The sequence below is a fragment of the Arachis ipaensis genome, chromosome B4, assembly GCF_059453495.1.
Source record: "Arachis ipaensis isolate K30076 ecotype BB chromosome B4, ASM5945349v1, whole genome shotgun sequence".
In the NCBI taxonomy this organism is placed as follows: Eukaryota; Viridiplantae; Streptophyta; class Magnoliopsida; order Fabales; family Fabaceae; genus Arachis; species Arachis ipaensis.
In genome coordinates, this window is record NC_142439.1 from 89,468,529 (window position 1) to 89,492,334 (window position 23,806).

The 23,806-nt window shown below is 42.3% G+C and overlaps 2 protein-coding genes across 2 annotated transcripts; one reads left to right on the forward strand and one right to left on the reverse strand.

Annotated features, from left to right (window-relative positions):
* Positions 1–16,103: 16,103 nt before the first annotated feature.
* On the reverse strand, positions 16,104–18,814 carry LOC107639464 (transcription factor AS1). Its single transcript, XM_016342966.3, has 2 exons — positions 18,616–18,814; positions 16,104–17,392 (listed from the first exon to the last, which is right to left on the reverse strand). The coding sequence occupies exon 2, from the start codon at positions 17,361–17,363 to the stop codon at positions 16,281–16,283; it is 1,083 nt and encodes a 360-aa protein (XP_016198452.1). The 5' UTR covers positions 17,364–17,392; positions 18,616–18,814; the 3' UTR covers positions 16,104–16,280.
* A 3,342-nt stretch (positions 18,815–22,156) lies between these two features.
* On the forward strand, positions 22,157–23,479 carry LOC148568306 (ABC transporter F family member 1-like). Its single transcript, XM_088484678.1, has 5 exons — positions 22,157–22,167; positions 22,672–22,716; positions 22,813–23,023; positions 23,117–23,351; positions 23,469–23,479. Exons 1-5 carry the CDS (start codon positions 22,157–22,159, stop codon positions 23,477–23,479), a joined length of 513 nt encoding a protein of 170 aa, XP_088340804.1.
* The last annotated feature ends 327 nt before the right edge of the window (positions 23,480–23,806 follow it).

A 23,806-nucleotide genomic window follows, 5' to 3' on the forward strand; every position in this document is an offset into this window, starting at 1 on the left:
AGCTCCCTATCTCTGTTTTGTGTGCAAATTCCTTCTGTAACCCTGTAAACTTATGCAATTGATCCTTTACCTTAATGTCAGTAAACTTTATATAAACAAATAAAAAAGGAAAATAGGGCAAAATGCTTAGAGGATTAATGTCCCATGGCTGGGTTGCCTCCCAGAAAGCGCTTCTTTATTGTCTTTAGCTGGACCTTGCTGAGCTTTTAATCTAGCTTCAGCCTTGAGCATTCTTGCTCAATGTTGCCTTCAAGATAATGCTTGATTCTTTGTCCATTGACAATGAACTTCTTATCAGAATCAATATCTTGAAGCTCCACGTAACCATATGGTGACACACTTGTAATCACGTATGGTCCCCTCCACCGGGATTTCAGTTTCCCGGGGAATAGCCTGAGTCTAGAGTTAAACAACAGGACCTTCTGTCCTGGTTCAAAGATTCTAGATGACAGCTTTCTGTCATGCCATTTTTTTTATTTTTCTTTATAAAGCTTGGCATTTTCGAAAGCTGTGAATCTGAATTCCTCTAGCTCATTTAGCTGGAGCAATCGTTTTTCTCCTGCTAATTTGCCATCTAAGTTTAGGAATCTGGTTGCTCAGTAGGCCTTATGTTCCAGTTCCACGGGCAAGTGGCATGCCTTACCATACACGAGTTGGTATGGAGAGGTCCCTATGGGGGTCTTGAATGCTGTTCTGTAAGCCCACAGAGCATCATCCAAGCTCCTTGCCCAATCCTTTCTACGGGTATTTACTGTCCATTCCAGGATTCTCTTTAATTCTCTGTTAGAGACTTCAGCTTGCCCATTGGTTTGTGGATGATATGGTGTGGCCACTTTGTGGCGAATTCCATACCGAACCATGGCAGAGTAAAGCTGTTTATTGCAGAAGTGAGTGCCCCCATCACTGATTAACACTCTAGGGACACCAAACCTGCTAAAGATATGTTTCTGGAGGAACTTCAGCACTGTTTTAGTATCATTGTTGGGTGTGGCAATAGCTTCAACCCATTTTGATACATAGTCAACTGCCACCAGAATATAAGTGTTTGAGTATGATGGTGGGAAAGGTCCCATGAAGTCAATTCCCCATACATCAAACAACTCTATTTCCAAGATTCCTTGTTGAGGCATGGCGTAACCATGAGGCAGATTACCAGCTCGTTGGCAACTGTCACAGTTACGTACAAACTCTCGGGAATCTTTATAGAGTGTGGGCCAATAGAAGCCACATTGGAAGACCTTGGTGGCTGTTCGCTCACCTCCGAAATGGCCTCCATATTGAGATCCATGGCAATGCCATAGGATTCTCTGTGCTTCCTCTCTGGGGACACACCTACGGATAATTTCGTCTGCACATCTCTTAAAGAGATAGGGTTCATCCCACAAGTAGTACTTTGCATCAGTGACTAATTTCTTCTTTTGTATTCTATTGTACTCCTTGGGTATGAACCGTGCAGCTTTATAGTTTGCAATATCGGCAAACCATGGTGCTTCCTGAATGGCAAATAGATGCTCATCAGGGAACGTCTCAGAGATCTCAAGAAAGGGGAGGGACGTCCCTTCCACTGGCTCTATCCGGGACAGATGATCAGCCACTTGGTTCTCTGTCCCTTTTCTGTCTCTTATTTCTATATCAAACTCTTGCAGAAGCAATACCCATCTGATGAGCCTGGGTTTTGAATCCTGCTTTGTGAGTAGATATTTAAGAGCAGCATGGTCAGTATACACAATCACTTTTGATCCTACTAAGTATGATCTGAACTTGTCAATGGCGTAAACCACTGCAAGTAGTTCTTTTTCTGTGGTTGTGTAATTTTTCTGGGCATCATTTAGAACGCGACTGGCATAATAAATGACATGCAGAAGCTTGTCATGCCTCTGTCCCAATACTGCACCAATGGCATGATCACTGGCATCACACATTAACTCAAATGGCAATGTCCAGTCTGGTGCAGAAATGACTGGTGCTGTGACCAGCTTAGCTTTCAGCGTTTCAAACGCCTGCAGGCATGCTGTGTCAAACACAAATGGCGTGTCAGCAGCTAGCAGATTGCTTAGAGATTTTGCGATTTTTGAAAAATCCTTTATAAACCTCCTATAGAATCCTGCATGCCCCAGAAAGCTTCTGATTGCCTTAACATTGGCAGGTGGTGGTAATTTTTCAATTACCTCTATTTTTGCTTGATCCACCTCTATTCCCTTGTTTGAGATTTTATGCCCAAGAACAATTCCTTCAGTCACCATGAAGTGACACTTTTCCCAGTTTAAAACTAGGTTGGTTTCTTGGCATCTTTTCAGAACAAGTTTCAGGTGATCAAGACAGGAGCTGAATGAGTCTCCATATACTGAGAAGTCATCCATGAAGACTTCCAGAAATTTTTCCACCATGTCAGAGAAAATAGAGAGCATGCATCTCTGGAAGGTTGCAGGCGCATTACATAGCCCAAATGGCATCCTTCTATAAGCAAACACTCCAGATGGACATGTGAATGCTGTTTTCTCTTGATCCTGGGGATCCACTGCAATCTGGTTATAGCCGGAATAGCCATCCAAAAAGCAGTAATAATCATGACCTGCTGGTCTCTTTAGCATCTGGTCTATGAATGGTAAAGGAAAATGATCCTTTCTGGTGGCTGTATGGAGCCTTCTGTAGTCAATACACATGCGCCACCCTGTAACTGTTCTTGTAGGAACCAGTTCATTTTTTTCATTATGAATCACTGTCATGCCTCCCTTTTTTGGGACGACTTGAACAGGGCTCACCCAGGGGCTATCAGAAATGGGATAAATAATCCCAGCCTCTAGTAATTTGGTGACCTCTTTCTGCACCACTTCCTTCATGGCTGGATTTAGCCGCCTCTGTGGTTGAACCACTGGTTTGGCATTATCCTCCAATAGGATTTTGTGCATGCATCTAGCTGGGCTTATGCCCTTAAGGTCACCTATGGACCACCCAAGAGCTGTCTTGTGTGTCCTTAGCACTTGAATAAGTGCTTCCTCTTCCTGTGAATTTAAAGTAGAGCTTATGATCACTGGAAAAGTGTCACCTTCTCCCAGAAATGCGTATTTCAAGGATGGTGGTAGTGGCTTGAGCTCGGGTTTAGGAGGTTTTTCCTCTTTCAGAAGAAAGTTCAGAGGCTCTTTCATGTCCTCTGAATCCTCCAAATCAGGCTGAACATCTTTAAAGATGTCTTCCAACTCTGATTCGAGACTCTCAGCCATGTTGATCTCTTCTACCAAAGAGTCAATGAGATCAACTTTCATGCAGTCTGTTGATGTATCTGGATGCTGCATGGCTTTGACAGCGTTCAACTTAAACTCATCATCATTGACTCTCAGGGTTATTTTCCCCTGTTGGACATCAATGAGGGATCGTCCAGTTGCTAGGAAGGGTCTTCCTAGAATGAGAGTAGCACTCTTGTGCTCCTCCATTTCCAGCACAACAAAGTCAGTGGAAAAGGCGAATGGTCCAACTCTGACAATCATGTCCTCAATCACGCCTGATGGGTATTTAGTGGAACCATCAGCAAGTTGGAGACATATCCGGGTTGGTTTAACTTCTTCAGTTAAGCCAAGCTTCCTGATAGTGGATGCAGGTATCAGGTTGATGCTTGCCCCAAGATCGCATAAAGCTGTCTTGGTGCAATCACCTTCTAATATGCATGGTATCAGAAAACTCCCAGGGTCTTTAAGCTTTTCAGGAAAGCTTTTCAGAATGACTGCACTGCATTCTTCAGTGAGGAGAACTCTTTCTGTTTCTCTCCACTCCTTTTATGACTCAAGATCTCTTTCATGAACTTGGCATAAGAAGGTATTTGCTCAAGTGCCTCTGCAAATGGAATCTTTATTTCAAAAGTCCTTAGGTAATCTGCAAAGCGAGCAAATTGCTTATCCTGCACCTCTTTCCGGAGTTTTTGAGGATAAGGTATCTTGGCTTTATATTCCTCAACCTTAGTGGTTAAAGAAGCCTTTTTAGAGGGGTTGCTATCAGCACTTGTGTGTGTCTGATCCCTCACTGGCAATTGAGTGCCAGAGTCAGAAGCTGGAGTGACGTTAGACGCCAGCTCACTGTCTGTTCCTGGCGCCTGAACGCCAGAAATGTACCCATTTTGGGCGTTCAACGCTGGATTCTGCCCCATTGGGGCGTTCAACGCCAGATTTTTGCCCATTTCTGGCGTTGAACACCAATCCTGCCTTGTTCCTGGCGCTGAACGCCAGTTTTGGGCATGGTCTGGGCGTTCAGCGCCAGCCTTCCACCCATTTTCTGGCGTTTTAATGCCAGAATTATTTTTCCCTGGGCTCTTACTGTCCTCAGGTGAATCTTTGGTGGGTTGCTCATTTCTTGAATTTTTGATGCCTTGAGGTGGGGTATTTAATGTTTTCCCACTTCTTAATTGAACTGCTTGGCATTCTTCTGCTATTTGCCTTGATAGCTGCTGCTTTGTTTGCTTAAACTGTTCGTCCATATGTATATTAGCTATCCTTGTCTCCTGTAGCCTGTCCTTGAATTCAGCTAGCTGCTTTGTTAGAAAATCTAATTGCTGATTGAATTCAGCAGCTTGTTTTACAGTACTGAATTCAGCAGTTACTGTTTTAACCTCTTCATTCATGGAAGGGTTGCTGCTTAGATACAGATGCTGATTCCTGGCAACTGTATCAATGAGCTCTTGAGCCTCTTCAATTGTCTTTCTCATATGGATAGATCCACCAGCTGAGTAATCTAGAGACATCTGAGCTCCTTCTGCAAGCCCATAGTAGAAGATGTCTAACTGAACCCACTCTGAAAACATTTCAGAGGGGCATTTTCGTAGCATCTCTCTGTATCTCTCCCAGGCATCATAAAGAGATTCATTATCTCCTTGTTTAAAGCCTTGGATGTCCAGCCTTAGCTGTGTCATCCTTTTTGGAGGAAAATACTGATTCAGGAATTTTTCTGTCAGCTGTTTCCATGTTCTTATGCTGGCCTTAGGTTGGTTATTTAACCACCTCTTAGCTTGATCTTTTACAGCAAATGGAAACAGTAATAGTCTGTAGACATCCTGATCTATTTCCTTATCATGTACTGTGTCAGCAATTTGTAAAAATTGTGCCAGAAACTCTGTAGGTTCTTCCTGTAGAAGACCGGAATACTGGCAACTTTGCTGCACCATGATAATGAGCTGAGGATTCAACTCAAAGCTACTAACTCCAATGGAGGGTATGCATATGCTACTCCCATATGAAGCAGTAGAGGGGTTAGAATATGACCCCAGAGTCCTCCTGGACTGTTCATTTCCACTTATGTCCATGATGGATATATGGATATAACTTGGACTGATTTATCTTTTTATTTATTTTATTTTATAAGAAGTAAATACTTAAATAAAATAAAATAACTAAAAAGAATTTGAATTTACAAAAATACTTGCATTAATTCATCGAGACACAGCAGAGCTCCTCACCCCCAACAATGGGGTTTAGAGACTCATGCCGTCAGAGAATACAAAGTTTAGATCTGAAATGTCATGAGATACAAATTAAGTCTCTAAAAGTTGTTTAAATACTAAACTAGTAGCCTAGGTTTACAAAAATTGGATAAACTATGATGGATGATGCAGAGATCCACTTCTGGGGCCCACTTGGTGTGTGCTGGGGCCCACTTGGTGTGTGCTGGGGCTGAGACTTAAGCAATTCACGTGCAGAGGTCATTTGTGGAGTTGAACGCCAGTTTTTATGCCAGTTTGGGCGTTCAACTCCAGCTTTTGATCCTTTTCTGGCGCTGGACGCCAGAATTGGGCAGAGGACTGGCGTTGAACGCCAGTTTACGTCGTCTATTCTTGTGCAAAGTATGGACTATTATATATTGCTGAAAAGCCCTGGATGTCTACTTTCCAACGCACTTGGAAGCATGCCATTTCGAGTTCTGTAGCTCCAGAAAATCCACTTTGAGTGCAGGGAGGTCAGAATCCAACAGCATCAGCAGTCCTTTTTCAGCCTGAATCAGATTTTTGCTCAGCTCCTTCAATTTCAGCCAGAAAAATACCTGAAATTACAGAAAAACACACAACTCATAGTAAAGTCCAGAAATATGAATTTTTCCTAAAAACTAATAGAAATAGACTAACAACTAACTAAAACATACTCAAAACTATATGAAATTATCCCCAAAAAGCGTATAAAATATCCGCTCATCAGCAACACGGCAACACCCAACACGGCAACTCGGCTTCTCGCCAAAACCCACCACCCAGAGAAAACCAAAGAGACCACCCCAGACCGACAAACACCAGCCGACCACCAAAGATCGGCAAATTCTCTAACTACACGCCCCTAACAGCACCAATTACCGAGATATATCATCAAATAGCAGACCGAGGTATAATTCCGAAAGCCCGACAACTCAAGGAAAGGACGGGAGGCAACAAAACCCTCTACTGCGACTACCACTGGAGTTACGGTCACAAAACACAAGATTGTTTTGACCTTAAAGACGCCCTCGAACAAGTCATACGAGACAGCAAACTCCCAGAATTTGCCAAAATCATCAGAGAACCAAGACGCGCGGAAAGAGAAAGGTCGACGGAAAGAGAAGGGCGTAACCCAAGAACCCAAAAGCAACCCCCCAGGGAAATCCCGGAGGAAGGTCCGACCATCATAGTAAACGTCATCACAGGCAAGGACGTCTCAAGTAAGTCAAAACTAACGATGAAAAAAGATCTCAAAGTAATGGCTGTCAGAAACCAAACCCCACCTGCTACGGCCGACAACACGATAACCTTCTTACCAGAGGATTGCCAGCACGGCACCTCGGCCGAGGATGCCCCCTTCGTCATCTCGGCAAAAATCAGAACAGGACTAGTGCGAAGGATACTAGTAGACACTGGGGCAGACTCGAACATTCTTTTCCGAGGAGCCTTCGATAAACTTGGGCTCCACAACGACAACCTCCAAACACACCGCAACGGCGTCACGGGACTCGGAGACAACTTTCTCAAACCAGATGGCTCAATCACACTTCCCATCACCATAGGAACGAGCAGCCAGAAGAAAACAATCCTATCTGAATTCGTAGTCTTAAAAGATTCCACAGCCTATAACGTGATCCTCGGAAGGAAAACAATCAATGACTTCTCCGCAGTCATCTTCACCAAATACCTCCTTATGAAGTTCAGAACCGACGACGGCTCCGTTGGTACCATCCACGGGGACCGAGAAGTCGCTGCCGAATGCGACAACACCAGCCTAGCCCTAAGGAAAAAGTCCCGAGATGCGGCCGGGGTATTTCTAGCCGATCTGGACGCCCGACAAGACGGCCAACCCAGGCCAGAACCAGAAGGAGATATGGAAAAACTACAAATAGGGCCAACCAAATATGAATACACCTTCATTAATAGAAACCTCCCATACGACCTCAAAGAAGAACTCTGTCAACTCCTGAAACAAAATAGAGACTTGTTTGCATTCACACCGGCCGACATGCCGGGAATAAGCCCTGACCTAATGTCCCACCGACTCGCCGTAGACCCCAAAGCCAAACCCGTGGCACAAAGGAGACGAAAAATGTCATCTGACCGGGCCGCCGAGGTCAAAAAGCAAGTTAAAGCCCTACTCGAAGCCAACTTCATCAGGGAACTCCCCTACACGACCTGGCTAGCCAGCGTCGTACTAGTGAAGAAATCTAACGGGAAATGGTGAATGTGCGTCGACTACACGGACCTCAACAAAGCCTGCCTGAAGGACGTCTTTCCCCTACCAAATATCGACGGACTAGTAGACGCCGCATCCGGCCACCGATACCTCAGCTTCATGGACGCATATTCCGGGTACAACCAGATCCCGATGCACCGACCAGACGAAGAAAAGACAGCGTTCATCACCTCGGACGGGACATACTGCTACACAGTGATTCCCTTCGGCCTAAAAAATGCCGGAGCTACCTATCAAAGACTCGTCAACAAAATATTTCAAAACCTGTCCGGAAGCAAACTAGAAGTATATATAGACGACATGCTCGCCAAGACTGAATCCGGCGAGCAACTCACCAACGACCTCAAGGCCATCATGAACACCCTATGAAAACACCAAATGCAGCTCAACCCAACAAAATGCGCCTTCAGAATGGAGGCAGGAAAGTTTCTCGGCTTCATGATTACGCAACGCGGAGTTGAAGCAAACCCGGAGAAATGTCGCGCCGTCCTCGAGATGACAAGCCCCAAAAACCTTAAAGACATCCAAAAGCTCACCGGCCGACTGACGGCATTATCACGCTTTCTCGGGGCATCGGCTCAAAAAGCGATCCCTTTCTTCAAACTAATGAAAAAAGGAGCCCCTTTTAAATGGGAGACGGAATGCGAAGAAGCATTCCAACACTTCAAGAGGGTCCTAGCGGAGCCACCAATCCTCGCCAAACCCCAAACAGGGGAAACACTTTACCTATACCTCTCCATAACGGAAGAGGCACTCGCAGCAGCACTCATCCGTGAAAACGAGAAAAGGGAGCAAAAACCCGTATACTTCATAAGCAAAGTCTTACAGGATGCGGAAGCTCGCTACTCACGCTTAGAAAAGCTAGCTTTCGCACTCCTTACAGCCTCCCGGCGCCTACGACAATACTTCCAAGCGCATCCCGTGACGGTCCGAACCTACCAGGCGGTCAAGCAGGTTTTGCAGAAACCCGACCTAGCGGGAAGAATGCTAGCATGGTCCATCGAGCTATCTCAATTCCAGATTAAATTCGAACCCCGAAACGCAATCAAAGCACAAGCCATGGCCGACTTCATCGCCGAGATGACTCCGGGAAAGCCCACCCCCGAATCATGGAAACTACACATCGACGGCTCGTCAAACTCTACCTACGGAGGCGCCGGGGTCATACTCGAAAACCAAAACGGGATCACAATCGAACAGTCGGTACGATACGAATTTCCAGTATCAAACAACCAAGCAGAATACGAAGCCCTCTTGGCAGGACTGACCCTAGCCTAGGAAGTCGGAGCAAAGGTCCTAGAAGTAAATACCGATTCACAAGTAGTCAGTTCCCAAGTTAACGGAGACTACCAGGCACGAGATCCCCTACTCCAGCAATACCTCGCCAAGGTTAACAAACTGAAAGAAGGATTCGAACACGTTACCATACAACACGTGCCCAGGGAACGAAATGCTAGGGCAGACCTACTCTCCAAACTAGCCAGTACCAAACCAGGACACGGTAACAAATCGCTAATCCAGGAAGTCGTTAGGTCGCCCTCCGTGTCAATAACAACCAACGCTCATCTGAGATCCTCGAACCGGGAATCTTGGACCTACCCTATCCTACAGTACCTCCTCGACGGAGCTTTTCCGTCAGACCCGAAAGAGGGAAAACGAATAAAAAGGGAAGCCGCCAACTACACCACCGTCGCAGGACAACTATACAAACGCGGATTCTCACAACCCCTACTCAAATGTGTCGAACCAGGGGACACGGAGTATATACTCCGCGAAATCCACGAAGGTTGCTGTGGTCACCATGTTGGAGGTAAAATATTAGCCCAAAAAGTCATTAGGGCAGGCTACTTCTGGCCTACAATTATTCGAGACTCCATACGATTAGTAAAAAACTGCGACAAATGCCAGAGGCACGCCAATATTCACCAAGCCGCCCCGCACCAACTCAGCACCATATCGGTAGAGCGTCCATTCGGCACTTGGGGAATCGACCTCGTTGGACCCTTCCCTACAGCACCCGGCCAACTCAGATATCTCATCGTCGCCATAGATTACTACACCAAATGGATCGAGGCCGAACCTCTGGCCTCTATAACGGCGACCCAATGCCGGAAATTCGTCTGGCGGCAGATCATCACCCGTTTCGGGATCCCCGAGGTCGTCATCTCGGACAACGGAACCTAATTTACCGACAAAAAATTCAAAGAGTTCTTAGAAGGATTACACATATCCCATCGCTTCAGCTCGGTGGAACACCCCCAAACAAACGGACAGGTGGAATCCGCAAACAAAATAATCGTCAAAGGACTCAAAAAACGGCTCGATGAAGCCAAAGGACTGTGGGCAGACGAATTAGGATCGGTCCTATGGTCATACCGAACAACACCTCAAACGACCACGGGGGAAACACCTTTCCGATTAACATACGGCGTAGAAGCAGTCATCCCAGTAGAAATCGGAGACCCAAGCCCCAGGAAAACGGTCGGAGGTAACGACGAAGAAGCAGAACGAGACCTCATTGACGAAGAAAGAAGCATAGCTCACATCAAAGAGCTAGCACTCAAACAAAGAATCAGCTTAAGATATAATCACGGCGTCGTCCGACGAGAATTCACGGCCGACGACCTCGTCCTACGACGAAATGATATCGGTCCCCCGACCCCAGGAGAAGGGAAGCTCACCCCCAACTGGGAAGGACCATACAGAATCAAGGCTGTAATCGGAAAAGGAGCGTACAAACTCGAACGGCTCAACGGCGACAAAGTCCCGAGGACTTGGAACGCCGCCAACTTGCGACGATACTACGCCTAGACCGACCTAAATAGGTCGCCCCTTTATTCTCATTACTATTTTTTTCCGTTTTCAAGTACTTCTCCTCCCAATTTACGATTCCTAAGATTTTAGATTTCTCATCTAAGTTTTAATCTCGGGTACTCTTTCCCGCCATTAACGGAGGGTTTTAACGAGGCCCAACCATTAATAAAAATTCCATTAACAGCTATTTCTATTTTCCTAAGTGTCCCAAATACGGAACAAAAACACGGCCACAACTGGGGGACTGATCACCCCCCAGGCCCAAACACGCGGATATCCACGAAAAAACCCGACCAAACGACGGTCCGAGGGAACAAATAAAATACACACGGAATAGCTTAAAATGGAATATACGATAGGACAGCCCAAAAACAATATAACAACGGAACATACAAAAAGGCCCGGGCGGCCAATAAACACTATTAAAACGAAAGTATGGTGTTCCAAAATCTCAAAATACACGGCCCTTGGCCATCCGAAAATATCCAAAACACAGTTTAAAGAAAAATCCAAAGAGATAAAGATAGAAGCTACTCGAGGTCAACGATCTGGCCATCGTGAACAGTCTTGAAAGCTCCCATCACGGACACATCCGCACCAGGAGCCAGCACTAAAGCCTGAGCCCTCATCGTCTCCTCGGTAGCCGCAATTGCATCCTTTGCATCAGCTAGCAACTCCGTCTTCTCCCTCTTCAAGGCAGCGACCTCGGCCTTCAGAGCCTCCGACTCAGCAAGAAGCACGGCAGCTTGAGAACCTGCATCTGAAGCCCGCTGCTGCTCCTCTGCCAATTGGGAAAGAAGCGAAGTCTCAACCTCGGAAAGTCGGAGAATCTCCGCCCCAGCTTCCTCTGAAGACTTCAAAGCCTTCTCCTTCGCAGCCTCGGCAGCCTCAAGCTCCTCCTTCAACTTAGCCACCTCAGCCTGAGAATGGCGTAGCTTTTTATCCAGCAAACCAACCTGTGCCATCACGGGCTCAGCCTTCCGGACGACAACGGCAGACCGGAGGAGGGCACGATACACCGACTTGGCCTGGAAAGAAACATCGCAGCCATCAAAAAACGGCTCCGTACCAGGCATCAAGTGTTCATCAATGAATCCCGGGGCATCAAAGCGTCGATCCATCACGCTAGGCACAAGACCCTCTTCCTCAAAGGTCTCGCTGCTCGGCTCCCCATGCCTTTGTCTCTTCCGAGAAGCCTCGGCAGCCGTCACCACGACAACCTCAGGCGAGTTCGCAGGGCCAGGAGAAACCTGGGCATCGACCCGCACACCCGAGGAAATTACCTCCTGAGAAGCGGCTCGCGACCCCACAGCGGGGCTAGAAGCAGGAGTAGCCGGGGACGACGACCCCTCCTCCTGGGCCATCGCCACCTTCAAACGTGCCAAGGATGTCAAGCCACCAGCCATCTCAACTGCAAGAAAACAAAAATCCCAAGTTACGAAAATGGGAAACAAAACATAAAAACCATGAAAAGAACAGACACACACTAACATACGACCGGCAAGCAACCGGATCACCCATCACGTCCCAAGGATTAAGAGGACGCTCTCCAAATAACTGCCACAGAACAAGAGCAATATCCCGCTCCTCCGAGGACAGGAACTCCTTCGAAACCCGAGTAAACACGGACGGACCCGCCTTAAAGTTCCAATAAGTGGGGAACCGACGTTCACCCTCCAACGTCAACCAAAAAGGATGATGTCCCCTCGCGGGATGAACCTTAAAATAACCACTCTTAAAACCATGAAAGGAATCTTCATACAAACCAAAAACACGACGATGGGGCTGAGCTCTGAAAGACACATACCCCTTCTTGTGCTTCCCCTCCTTAGTCGGAAGAGTACACAAGAAGAGGAAAAGGAAAATGTTTACTGAGGCAGGCAGCTCTAAAAAATCACAAACAAGTTCGAAAGACCGTATCGCCGCCCAGCTGTTCGGATGTAGCTGGGACGGCACTACGGAGCACCGGTTCAATAACTGCTGGACAAATGGAGAAAAGGGAAGCCGAACACCGAGCCGGGTAAACATCGCCTCATACACCCACATCCAATCCGGCACAGTCGGGGAGTCGAGATTGGTATAGCAAACCCTCTCATCAACCCCAGGAAGGGAAAGCTCATAGTGGCGTTCAGCATCGCCACCCCCACAAACAGCCCCTTCATCGCGAAGCCGTTGGAGGTCCGCCTCCGTCATCCGCGACGGCGTCCCCCAGACATCACTAGTGACCCAAGAAAAAAGACCAGGGACACCCCCGCCGGGGCCACCGGAGCCCTCACACCCTCTGTCCTTCGGCGAGCCATACCTAAAATATTGACGAGCACCACCGTCAGCCAAACCTCACGGCAAAAAACGGCGGATGAAAACCAAAAACAAACACCGCCACCGCACACCACCAAATTATACGGTGGCACTCGCCCCCCCCCCCCTTTTCGGGACCCAACAGAACTATCTACCACCATACAAACACCATAAAACTACTCTAAAACTACACTTAGCAAAAACAAAACAAAATACAGCAGAAGACAGAGCAGAAGAAGCAAAAAGAAACAGAAAAGTACCAACCTGATAAATCAAAGGAAGTGAACCCGAAGGAAAAATGCCGTAGAAGAAGACTAATCGAAACCACAGAAAGCGAAATGAAGAATGGAAAATGCTCTGATTGGAAAAAGAAGCAATAGAGATGTAAAAGCAAAACGAGGGAACTGAAGAAGGAAAACCAAAACGGTTTTTGAAAAAAGTAAAACGACAAAAATACCCCCAGAAAGCAAAGCAAACGTGAGGGCAAAAAGGAAAAAACGCGGCTCGCAATAAATACTCCCCATCGAAAAAGGTAACGCCTCGAAGAACGCAACAGACGCGACTGATACGGAAGAGTCACATCAGACCTAAACGGTCAGACGAATCTTCCATGACACGAAACCAAGACACCGACCTCATCTCGAAAGAACCAGACGGGCACCCGAGAAAAAATTGAGCCCACAACAAAAACAAACGTCTCCCAGCGACAGACCGATCTCGCTCGCTCTCCCGCTGCGGGGGCAACTGTTACGGATCCGACCCACGGATCCCGCGTACCCGGTCACTCGGGAACAACCCGTTTCGACCCAAAGGCCCAGAACCGGCCCTTCAGAGCTCCTAACCAACTTTCAAATTCAAACACCTCTCTTATCTTAGCCAAACAAGATAAGATAAGATAACTACCATCGCCTATAAAAAGAGGACCCAGGTCCCTCCAGGTATCATTCATTCCTCACACCTTATACCTCTCAGATCCATTCTTACTTGAGCGTCGGAGTGTCTTTGCAGGTATCTCCCCCCATTGCTCCAGTCAAACGATCCGGTATCCACCTTGAACCGCAGGTTCCCGATCCATCTCTCAACCCGTACCAGAGACATCTTGTACAAGTTGTATAGTAAGTTTATCATAATAACTTGTATTTAATGAGTTAAAAAAAATAAATTGAGAAACTCTCTCAGAAGCATGCCACGTCAGCTAGAAATCTGATTTTTATATAATAGAATAGATAGATAGAATAGATATTTTAGGACACTGTTAAAAATCATGATCATAACTTATTGTCTTATTCTATGGTCACGTTGGTTTAAGATCGTAGCAGTATCTTATTCTATTATCACGTTTTTCAATTGTGATTATAAAGTAAATTGGGGTCACAGTTTTAAACCGTGATGTTAGTCTAATTTATGGTCGAAATTTTATCTATTCTATAATCGCTGTTATTAGACATTTCAAAAACGTAATATTTTATTATTTTTGAAGCACAACCATATCTAAAAGTTATAGCATAAAAATAGACATGTAATTTTTTCTTATTACTAAATGTTTCTTAAACTTTAGTTTTTCAACAATCTACATAATTTATCAGAAAATATGTCTATTTTTATTGTTGTTCGTTATTGTTGTTAATATGTAATGAGGAGTTAGGACTCCTAATCATTTTTCTTATTCTTAAGGTGTATCTTTTATTATTAGAGGTCTGTTATACATACAAGTCTTATAAGTTGGCACAAGTCCAACAAAACACACGCATTATACTCCCACATTCAAGAGTAAATAAACGCAGTTATTCAACTACTTCCTGTTTCCAAAGTGCGCTACTCACCATGCATTATAAACGACTCTTCTTCTTCTTCCTTCATGAAAACGAGTTTCTTGCCAAATTTGAAGATAATGGAACTTCATAAATACACCCAAACGATTACAGAAATACACCCAAAGGATTACAGAAATACACCCAAACGATTATAGAAATTCACCCAAAGAATTACAAAACTACACCCAAAGGATTTAAGAAATACACCTAAAATTCGTTAAAGTACACCTTATGCATAATTCAGAACTCTTTCTCTTTCTCCTCCTCATCTTCTGCTGCTTCTTCTTCTTCAAAAATGATTTCAGAGCTTGATGTCAAAAAATAATGGAAATCGAGAATAACGAAGAAAGAAAACAGAGAGAAAAGCACGTAAATGAAGAAGGAGAAAGAGAAGGCAAGAAACGAAAGAAAAGAAGAAGAAGAAGAGGAAGAGGAAGAAGAACGTGCAGCAAGAAGAAGAAGATGTAGTGAAAACGTGCAGTAACAGTTCGAAGTGCGTTAATATAAATGACTTGTAAAGACTTGTATAAAAAAACGCTTGTATGTGGAAAATTATTCTTATTATTATTTCTAATGATTTATTTAATAAATTAGGAATCATAATTTCTAAAATTTTTGTAATAATTATGGATTCATTGAGCTAATAATATGAATTAAAATTTTAAAGATTAAAGAATATGAAAAATATTAATGACATATGTATTACTATTTTAAAGAGGTACACTACCAAAATCAAACCCAATTTTTTAAAATTTCAACAAAAATAACTTTTACTTTTGATAACAAGAAAAAAATTTTCAAAATATTATAAAATATGACAAAAATAATCAAAATTAGTATTTTTTTTATAGGTGACAACTTTTTATATATTTAACAAATTGCATATGTATTTGATTCAAAATTTTACAGAAATATTTGAATTATATAAAAAATCGAATAAAATTTTAAAATTATTTTTATCGTTAACAAAATTCAAGAAATTTTGAGTCACCAAAAAAACTGAAAAGTCACCAAAAAAAAAAATTCAAGAAATTTTTGTCCGCATATTCAAAAAGTGGAAGCGATTTTGGTAACTTACCTTTTAGAGGAGAAAAAAAAATAATACGCACATGACACTTGATGCCAAATAGTTAAGAAACAGCTATGGCTCCCGAATACCTTCTCGACAAGAACTAGATATGGTTCAAAGAAACACCTCAACCAGCCTGGGGAAGACATGGACATACCCACGTAGATGTCGCTATGTCAAACTCTCCAAAAACTCTCAATATGTTCTATAAGTACTCGCTGCTCTCGGCCTCTCGCCATCTGTCCCTATGGTGGACTATAATATCATACCGGAGAAGATCATCGATAATTCAAGGCTCATCAAAGGTAAGCGTCTTCTAACATTTTTATTTATATACTTTACATTTCCAAACATCATGCTTTCTATTTTTATTCTTCACTTTTACTGTTATCTTCTCTAAGCAGGTTGGATTGGAACAAACAATGGACATCGAACAATGCAATTATTGCATGGATAGAAAGTATACTAATAAAAACACACCCTGTAATAATATCTTTGCGATAAGCACAAGATAGAGCAAAACTACTATGTCCATAAACAATAAAGGTCAAGCCACAACAGCAAAGCAGTGCATCTCAAATCTGAAGGTGAATGATGTATCTATCTTCCATTTGTCTCAGAAAGCCTGGACCAGCATCCCATTTGTTCTAGAAACTTGGTAATGCGCAAGTGTTTCGCAGCCCATTGCTCAGCCAACTTCTGCTCCTTGGCTTCCGCATCTCTTCTTAACACAGCCAACTGCTCCTTGTATTCAGCTTCAATCCTCTCCAATGCAGCCGCCTGCTCTTCCCTAAGAGCCTTAATCTTCGATTCAATTTCCTCCATCTTCTCCCTTCTTCGACATGCTTTCTCCGACTCCAACTGCAGCTCTACCCTACTTAACCGCCAGGCTGCCTCCTTCTTATGCCCTGCCAAAGCATGATGCACTTCTCCCAACTCCTTGCAGCACTCCACCAACTCAGATACCACCATGTTATCGCCAAAAGCTACAACTGATCCGTGAGGTGCCACATTCCCCAAGACTAGAGAAGCGTTCTCCGGACCTCTTGGGGGTTGCAACCACGGAGGAGAAGCAGCCACTGTCGAGGAAGAAAGACTTAGTGTCACGGAAGGGGATGGTGGCCTCACAGTTGTGGTGCTATTTGAATTAGAGAGCCAAGAAGGAAGCAAAGTCGGTGAGGGGGCCGATGCATCATTATGCAGAAAAGAACCACTGGCAGCAACCATGGCAAAGGATGGTGGCGAAGGGCGCTCCTTCACTAGTTTCTCTGCAAAACTCTCTAGTATGTGCTCGTACTTGGTATCGTCGATTGGGTTGACGCCTTTGTTAATTACCTTGGCCTCTCTTTGCTGCTTCTCTTTGAAAACTTCCCACCACTTCCCTAACCTCTTGGCAGTGCGACCGGGGATTTCTGCAGCAATTTTCTTCCACTTGTTCCCATGTGTTGCTTGGAGGTTGATGACAAGGCGCTGCTCTTCCTCGGTTAGAGATCCTTTCTTAATTCCGGGCTTAAGGTAGTTCTTCCACCTTTCTAGACATGACTTGGCATCCCTATTAAGAGGTTGGTTCATGCGCTGAGACACAAGATTCCATTCCCTCGGACCATACTGTTTGACATAAGCACGCAATAAAGCATCCTCTTCGGCTCTCCACCGTTGCCTATCTTTCATTTCCAGGTTCATATACCACAGCCAGTTTCTTCATCATGACTCTACAACATTCGTGTCAATACAAGTTAAGGCATCGATTCGCTAGAATAAGAGTGAAACAAACTGATATTAAGCGGAACAACCGTGTATTTTTGACAATTGTTAATCCAAAAAAAAAAAAAAAAGACGCGTGCAAAATTAATAAATGAAAGTACTGATCAATGCCTTGCAAACAGAGAATTATCATTATGCAAGTCTGTGAGTCATGGTGCACTTGCATAGTCTGAAGTACATTCTATAATATATTTTCATTTAGTTTCAATTAGGCAAGAAAATATTCCAAATTCAAGTCCAACATGTAAATGAACAAAACTGAAAATTTCATTTACCTAAATTATGGTAAATTTTGTACAAGCAGAAGTGAAAAATATCAGTATCACACAATCATTAGAACACTATGCCGGTCTCAATTGACAAAGGGAATTTCGACATTTCAGAAGCTCTTCTTTTATATTATGATGAAGATTGAACAACTGTTCTAATGACAATAATAACATAAATGCTTAAAAATGTTCAAATAAATTCTAAAGAGAATGGCTTCATGAGTTCATGACTACTAATTAAGCTTGCAATTTAAATTAGCATCTACACTAAACAATCAGATGTAAACATACAAAGTCTAAAAACAGAGCGAAAGAGATTTAAGAATTTAGAGAGTGCTGAGCATAAATAGCACGTGAATACAAAAATTTAAGGGTTAAACTTGGAAATACTTGATGTTACCAATTATTCAGAAGCTCCAAACTCAAGTTTGATCTGAAGCAATTAGAATTTATAAAAAAAAAAAAAGAAAAAAGAAGAACACCATAACGGCTTAGACATAATATAAAACCAAAAGAAAAAATAAAAAGAAAACAAACATAACCAAGGATACAAGCACACACTGAGAAACAAGCTCAAGAGAGATAACGCTGTTATTGTTTTTATTATTTCACAGGTAAATTGACCCGATCTAAATCACTGAAAATGCGTATACAAAATGCAACAAAATAACAAAAACCTTGACTCCACCAACAAACAGGTAGAGAAAAGAATGAGTCGTCTAGTATCATCCACCCTGAGCTACATCCTTATTTAAAAGAAAAAAGAAAGTAACAAGCATCCAGGAACCAGGATGATTCTAGAAAGCAAAAATGAAGAAAACTGGGTTCTTGAAGGCACGTAAAAGATGGAATGGAAGGAGTTCATCAGATGTTCAAAAAAAAAATGAATTAGAAATGCTTGCCTTGGTGCCTAACAGCAGAAATTCTGGTCCGTGAAAGCAGAAACAAGTTGAATGTTAAAGGTGGGTTGTTTAAAGTTTAAACAAAGAGAAAGTGAAAAATGAGGAGCACTGCATCAGCCATACGAGAGAGAGAGAGAGAGAGAGAGAGAGCGCGGGTAAAGGACTAAAGGCAGAGAAGTAGTGGAGTGAAATTGACGAGAGAGAACAAAGTGTGATAAGACAAGACATATTGAGGGACCCCACACTGTGATAGCACAGGCCAGAGAGAGAGAGTGAGTATGTCTTCGATTCCAGCGATGCGAGAAATATGGGCACGCGAATGATAAGGGATACCAATGTAATTATATAATAAACCAGCCTATCATATATATACTAAAATTAATTATTAAAATTAATTATTAATATAAATATAAAATATATTAAAAATAAATTAAATTATATATATTTATATACAAATATATATTTATTTAGTTATTAATTTTTAATATGTATATAATATTATTTAATAAATTAATTATAAGTTCACCCGTCAAGGTAAAGTATAGTACTATAGTGTAATTCCAAACATACAGGTAAATCCCATGGTTCATAGCATTGGACTGTACGTAAAATTGAAGGTTAATTTGGTTGCGGTAAAATAATCTCATTTATTACTAGAAAATTACTCTTTAAGCCATACTTTTAAAGTATGCCAGAGTTAGAAAAAGAGTGATCATAGACCGTTACAACGCTTTTGAAGTACCTCCATGTTTTCAAAGTGTCACTTATTTCGTTAGCTTTCTATCACCGATTTTTGTATGATCAATTGTCACACTATACTATTAGTCACACCCTGTTTTTTTTTTTTTCTAAACAAACATGCCTATTAGTGGAGAGTAGCTAGGTTTTTAAAGTATGACAATTGAATTTAGCCCGTCGCTACACTTTTAGAACATGCCTATTGCCTAGTTATAATTTGTTACCACATTTTGTTAATTGTGTCTAGATGGAACCTATTGTCACGTTTTTAAAAGGTGTGGCCTGTTCTCTTAACATTAAAAGAAAAAGTGAAAATAACATAAAAATATTATAAGAACAGGCTTTCAAAACTTTTTTTTTTAAATATTGGCCTATTAGGTGAGTTTGTCCTAAAAATGAGTCCATTGACGTGTTTGACGCTGTTGTAGGAGCGTCGTCTGACATGTAGCAAAACGGCAACGCCATTAACTATGACGTTTTGTCATGCATGAACGACACGTGACTTGCCTCTCTTCTCCTTTGCTTAACTTAGTCAGCAGCCCCATTCTCATTTCTTCCTCTTTGGTCCCTTTCGTCCTCATTTCAAATTTTGCTCCTCATCCACCATTGAAGAAAGGGCTGCTCTAGTGTACAGATGCAACTTCATATAGATATATAGATGTAGCTTCTTTATATATAGGATGTGGACACGTGTTGTCTACAGTATGCAGGATCTAGCAGGTTGTCAGGAGGTTGATGGCGCTGATGGGAGGGTCGATTTAGCCGAGCTGGTGGTGTGAAATTCAACGGGGTTTGAGTGTGCTGGGACGCCGTTGGTGGAAGCTTGTTGAATTGGGCTTGCTGGGCGCGGGAGGAAAAAAATTGGAGTAGAGGCTGTGAAGTTGGGTTTTCGTCCCACCATTCACCTCACATCGAACCAAACCCTAGGTTCACACTGGTGCACCACCGCCGCTGGGCATCGCATGGCCGCCGTCCGTCGCGCACGGGATTGGGCTCTTTTAGGCGTGGTCGGTGGTGGTCTTTGTGCTCTCAAAGTCGCTAATCATCCGCTACTTCGTCGCAGCCCTGGAGTGGTGGTGCTCCGACTTCGCAGCCAGGTATGTAGCCACCTTCCCGCGATTCCTCGCCATTCATGTTAGATAAGTATGCACATGCATTTTCAGACCTTAAAAAGAAATAAATTCTAGTTCCGTTGGTCAGAGTGAAGGCTTGAAGGATTTTTTAGTTTACTCCTATAAGTTGTAATCTTTGGTGTGAAGTTTGTGTTTGAGTTTGATCTGTGTTAAAAGAAATAAGAAAATTTGTCGTCAAGTTGCTTGGTGAGAACTGGATGCAGATTCCAGGTTAGGACCGAACCACGGTAAATCATGGATGTCTCTATCTGTAAATGCTTGTCGAAATTTGTCGTTCGATTCGTCTATATAACTTCTAACAAAATCTGATGTCAGCCTCATTAGATTAGTCAAAGCTATGTCCTAGTCTCAACCTCTTTTTGGAAACTTTTTTCTTAAAATTTGCTGAAAAACTATCTGCTGCTGTGTGAATACATCACTCATGCGCTTAGTATACTTTAGCCTGTTTTATAAGATGATGTTTTCAAGCTTAATTTGAATACTTGTTTGAAGATTTTGTAACGTAAAGTGCCGATTATATTATTGGATTGTACTAAGTAGCCTTCAACTAAACTCTAAGGAGGATTACTCTAAACTTGATGATCAATGGCTATTGATATTTCAAATAGCTCTATCTCATAGCATTTCTTGTGAATATCAACTCAAAACAGATTTCCTAGAAGGCTTGAAGATAAAATTTTGAAGTCAAATTTTTGTTAATACAGTTCGAGATGGCCTTTTTTATTTTTCAGTTTGACATATATATCATTGTATAAAAAAGTAGATGGAAGTGTTCTTACGGAATGAATTCCTAGAACACTACTAAATTTTGAAGATTTAGTAACATTTCTCATTTAACATTTGTTAAAGTGTTAGTAATGGTCATAAAATTCAATATTAAGTAACATTTATTTATAAATGTTAGCAAATATATTAAGTTTTTAAAAAACTTCCTAAAAATGTTACCTATTGTCAATTAAAAGTCACTCCCAATTCCAAAATAAACAAATCTGAAAGGTAAATAGAAACCACTCACAGTTGTTCTCAATCCTCCCCACGTTAGGAAAAATGCTTTAGACCCTATCTCGCTCCTCTTGAGACTTCAATCATCTCTTGCTCTGCCTTCAGATTCAAATTCTCGATTTCATTTTCCACTACGGTAAGCATTTTCTCTCTTCTTTATTTTTTTTTCTATTAACAGAGTTCTTCAATTTCTCAATTGTTGCTAATTTCGATCCAGATATGAATTATCACTGCTCGTTGTTGCTGCCAATGCTTGCCGTGTTAGCTATCGTCATTGTCACCGTCGATGTGTAGGTGGCCCTCCGTTGCTCCTGGCTTTGTAGTCATCGCAGAACCGCCTCCGATCTTGGTCACCGCCCTCAGGCATCGTCTTTGTCACCGCAAATGCGAACATCGCTGCTGATGACCCCGCGAGAAAAGCGGGTTTGCTGGACTCATCAAAAGATGTTCTGATTTCTCTATTATTGTTGCAATCTGCTACTTTCTTCAGAATTGTTTCTGAGAGTAAATGATTTTCTGGATTTAGAGTTAAATTTGATTGCAGTTCTGAAATTAGATACTGAAATCCTGCATGATCTGACATTGATGTTGATTTGTGTTGTTGTTGTTCTGGTTGAGATTCAAATTTGAAATTTGAAATCCCTTTCATAGATCATATATGTGTTACCATGGCAGTAATGTAAGTAATGCAAGAGTGTGATCCATAAATTGAATTTCAAATTTTTTATCATTACATATGCCCTCCCACCATCATTTTCCATGCTTCAAAGTTTAACGTGAGTCAATTCTTGAGCATTTATTTCTGATTTCTGATTGCAAGTCTTTTTAATTAGCTATTTGAAACTTTAATTAATGATGCAGATTTTCTTGAGCAAAATATACCCAAAAAGAAAAAAGTTATCAAGTTTGGTAATGCATAATTTCTCTAAAACTTGGTAGATATTCCCGGTTTAGTGTGTCTTACTTCTAGCTTATTGTTGCTAGCGTGGGTGCTTGTATTTGAGCGCCTAGCCGAGCAGCTGGGTCTGTAGCATGGGCATTCTACCATGTTGGCAGGGTCAATAGCTTGGTTCTCCTTTCTGAATGTAACCAATTACTCACCTATTACAAATTCTTTGGAGGTAGGTAAAATTGTAATATTGTGCAGTAAAAGGACGTTTCTGTATTGTTAAATATTAATTAGAGTTAAACTAATAGTTGATTCTGAATTGGAGTTAAACTATGGAAGGTTTGTTGCCTGCCTTCACCTGATAGGCTTAGATATTTTATTGTCTATGTAACTGGATTCTTACTGATAGTTGCAAGTACTCTAAATTTCTTTCAGACGCTATGGTTTACTTGGATTAAATGGATGTGGAAATTCTACTTTGCTTACGGCAATATGTTACTGTGAACTTCCGATTCCTGAGCACATGGATATCTATCACCTTAGCAGGGAAATTGAAGCCATAGATATGTCTGCATTGGAGGCAGTCATAAACTGCGATGAGGAAAGATTGAAGTTGGAAAAGGAAGCGGAAGCTTTGGCTGCTCGGGTTTGTTTTAAGTAGTAAGGCAACTGACTAGTACCTCATTTGTTATGTTATTTGGATGTGTTGCTAACTTTCTCCGAGTGACTTTAATTTCAGGATGATGGTGGTGGTGAAACTCTTGAACGGATTTATGAACGATTAGAGGCCCTAGATGCAGCAACTGCAGAAAAGCGTGCTGCTGAAATTTTACATGGTCTCGATTTCAACAAGGAGATGCAAGCAAAGAAGACACATGATTTTTCTGGTGGCTGGAGAATGAGAATTGCACTAGCTCGAACTCTATTTATGAACCCAACCATTCTTCTACTTGATGAACCAACCAATCACCTTGGTATCCTCCCTCTCCTGCAATAATTCCTCATTTGTCTTGAATGGAGAAAATTTTGTCAGATCGTCTTGTGTTATGCACTAAAATGGTCATGATAATCATTTTTCTTGCATTATGTAGGTTCACATTGAAGTTTCTCTTGATGCTTTATGTATATGTTTTAGTTGTTACTTTTAAAAGGCATATGATCATTAATATATCATTTGCATGTTTCATTATCTAATTCATATTCCTTATGGATTGTTGATTGAGCACGGATACCGTTGATAAGGAAATTCACAAGATTTTTCGCATTGCAAGTATAGTCCTCAACCGACAAATAATTCGCGAATCAAATTTAGAAGGGAATTTGGTTGTCACAAGTTCAACCCCAATAAAGTAATCGAAGTATTCAAACTTTGGGTCGTCTCACAAGGAATGGGCAAACATGTGCATCAACATTGGTTAGAATTCTGGGG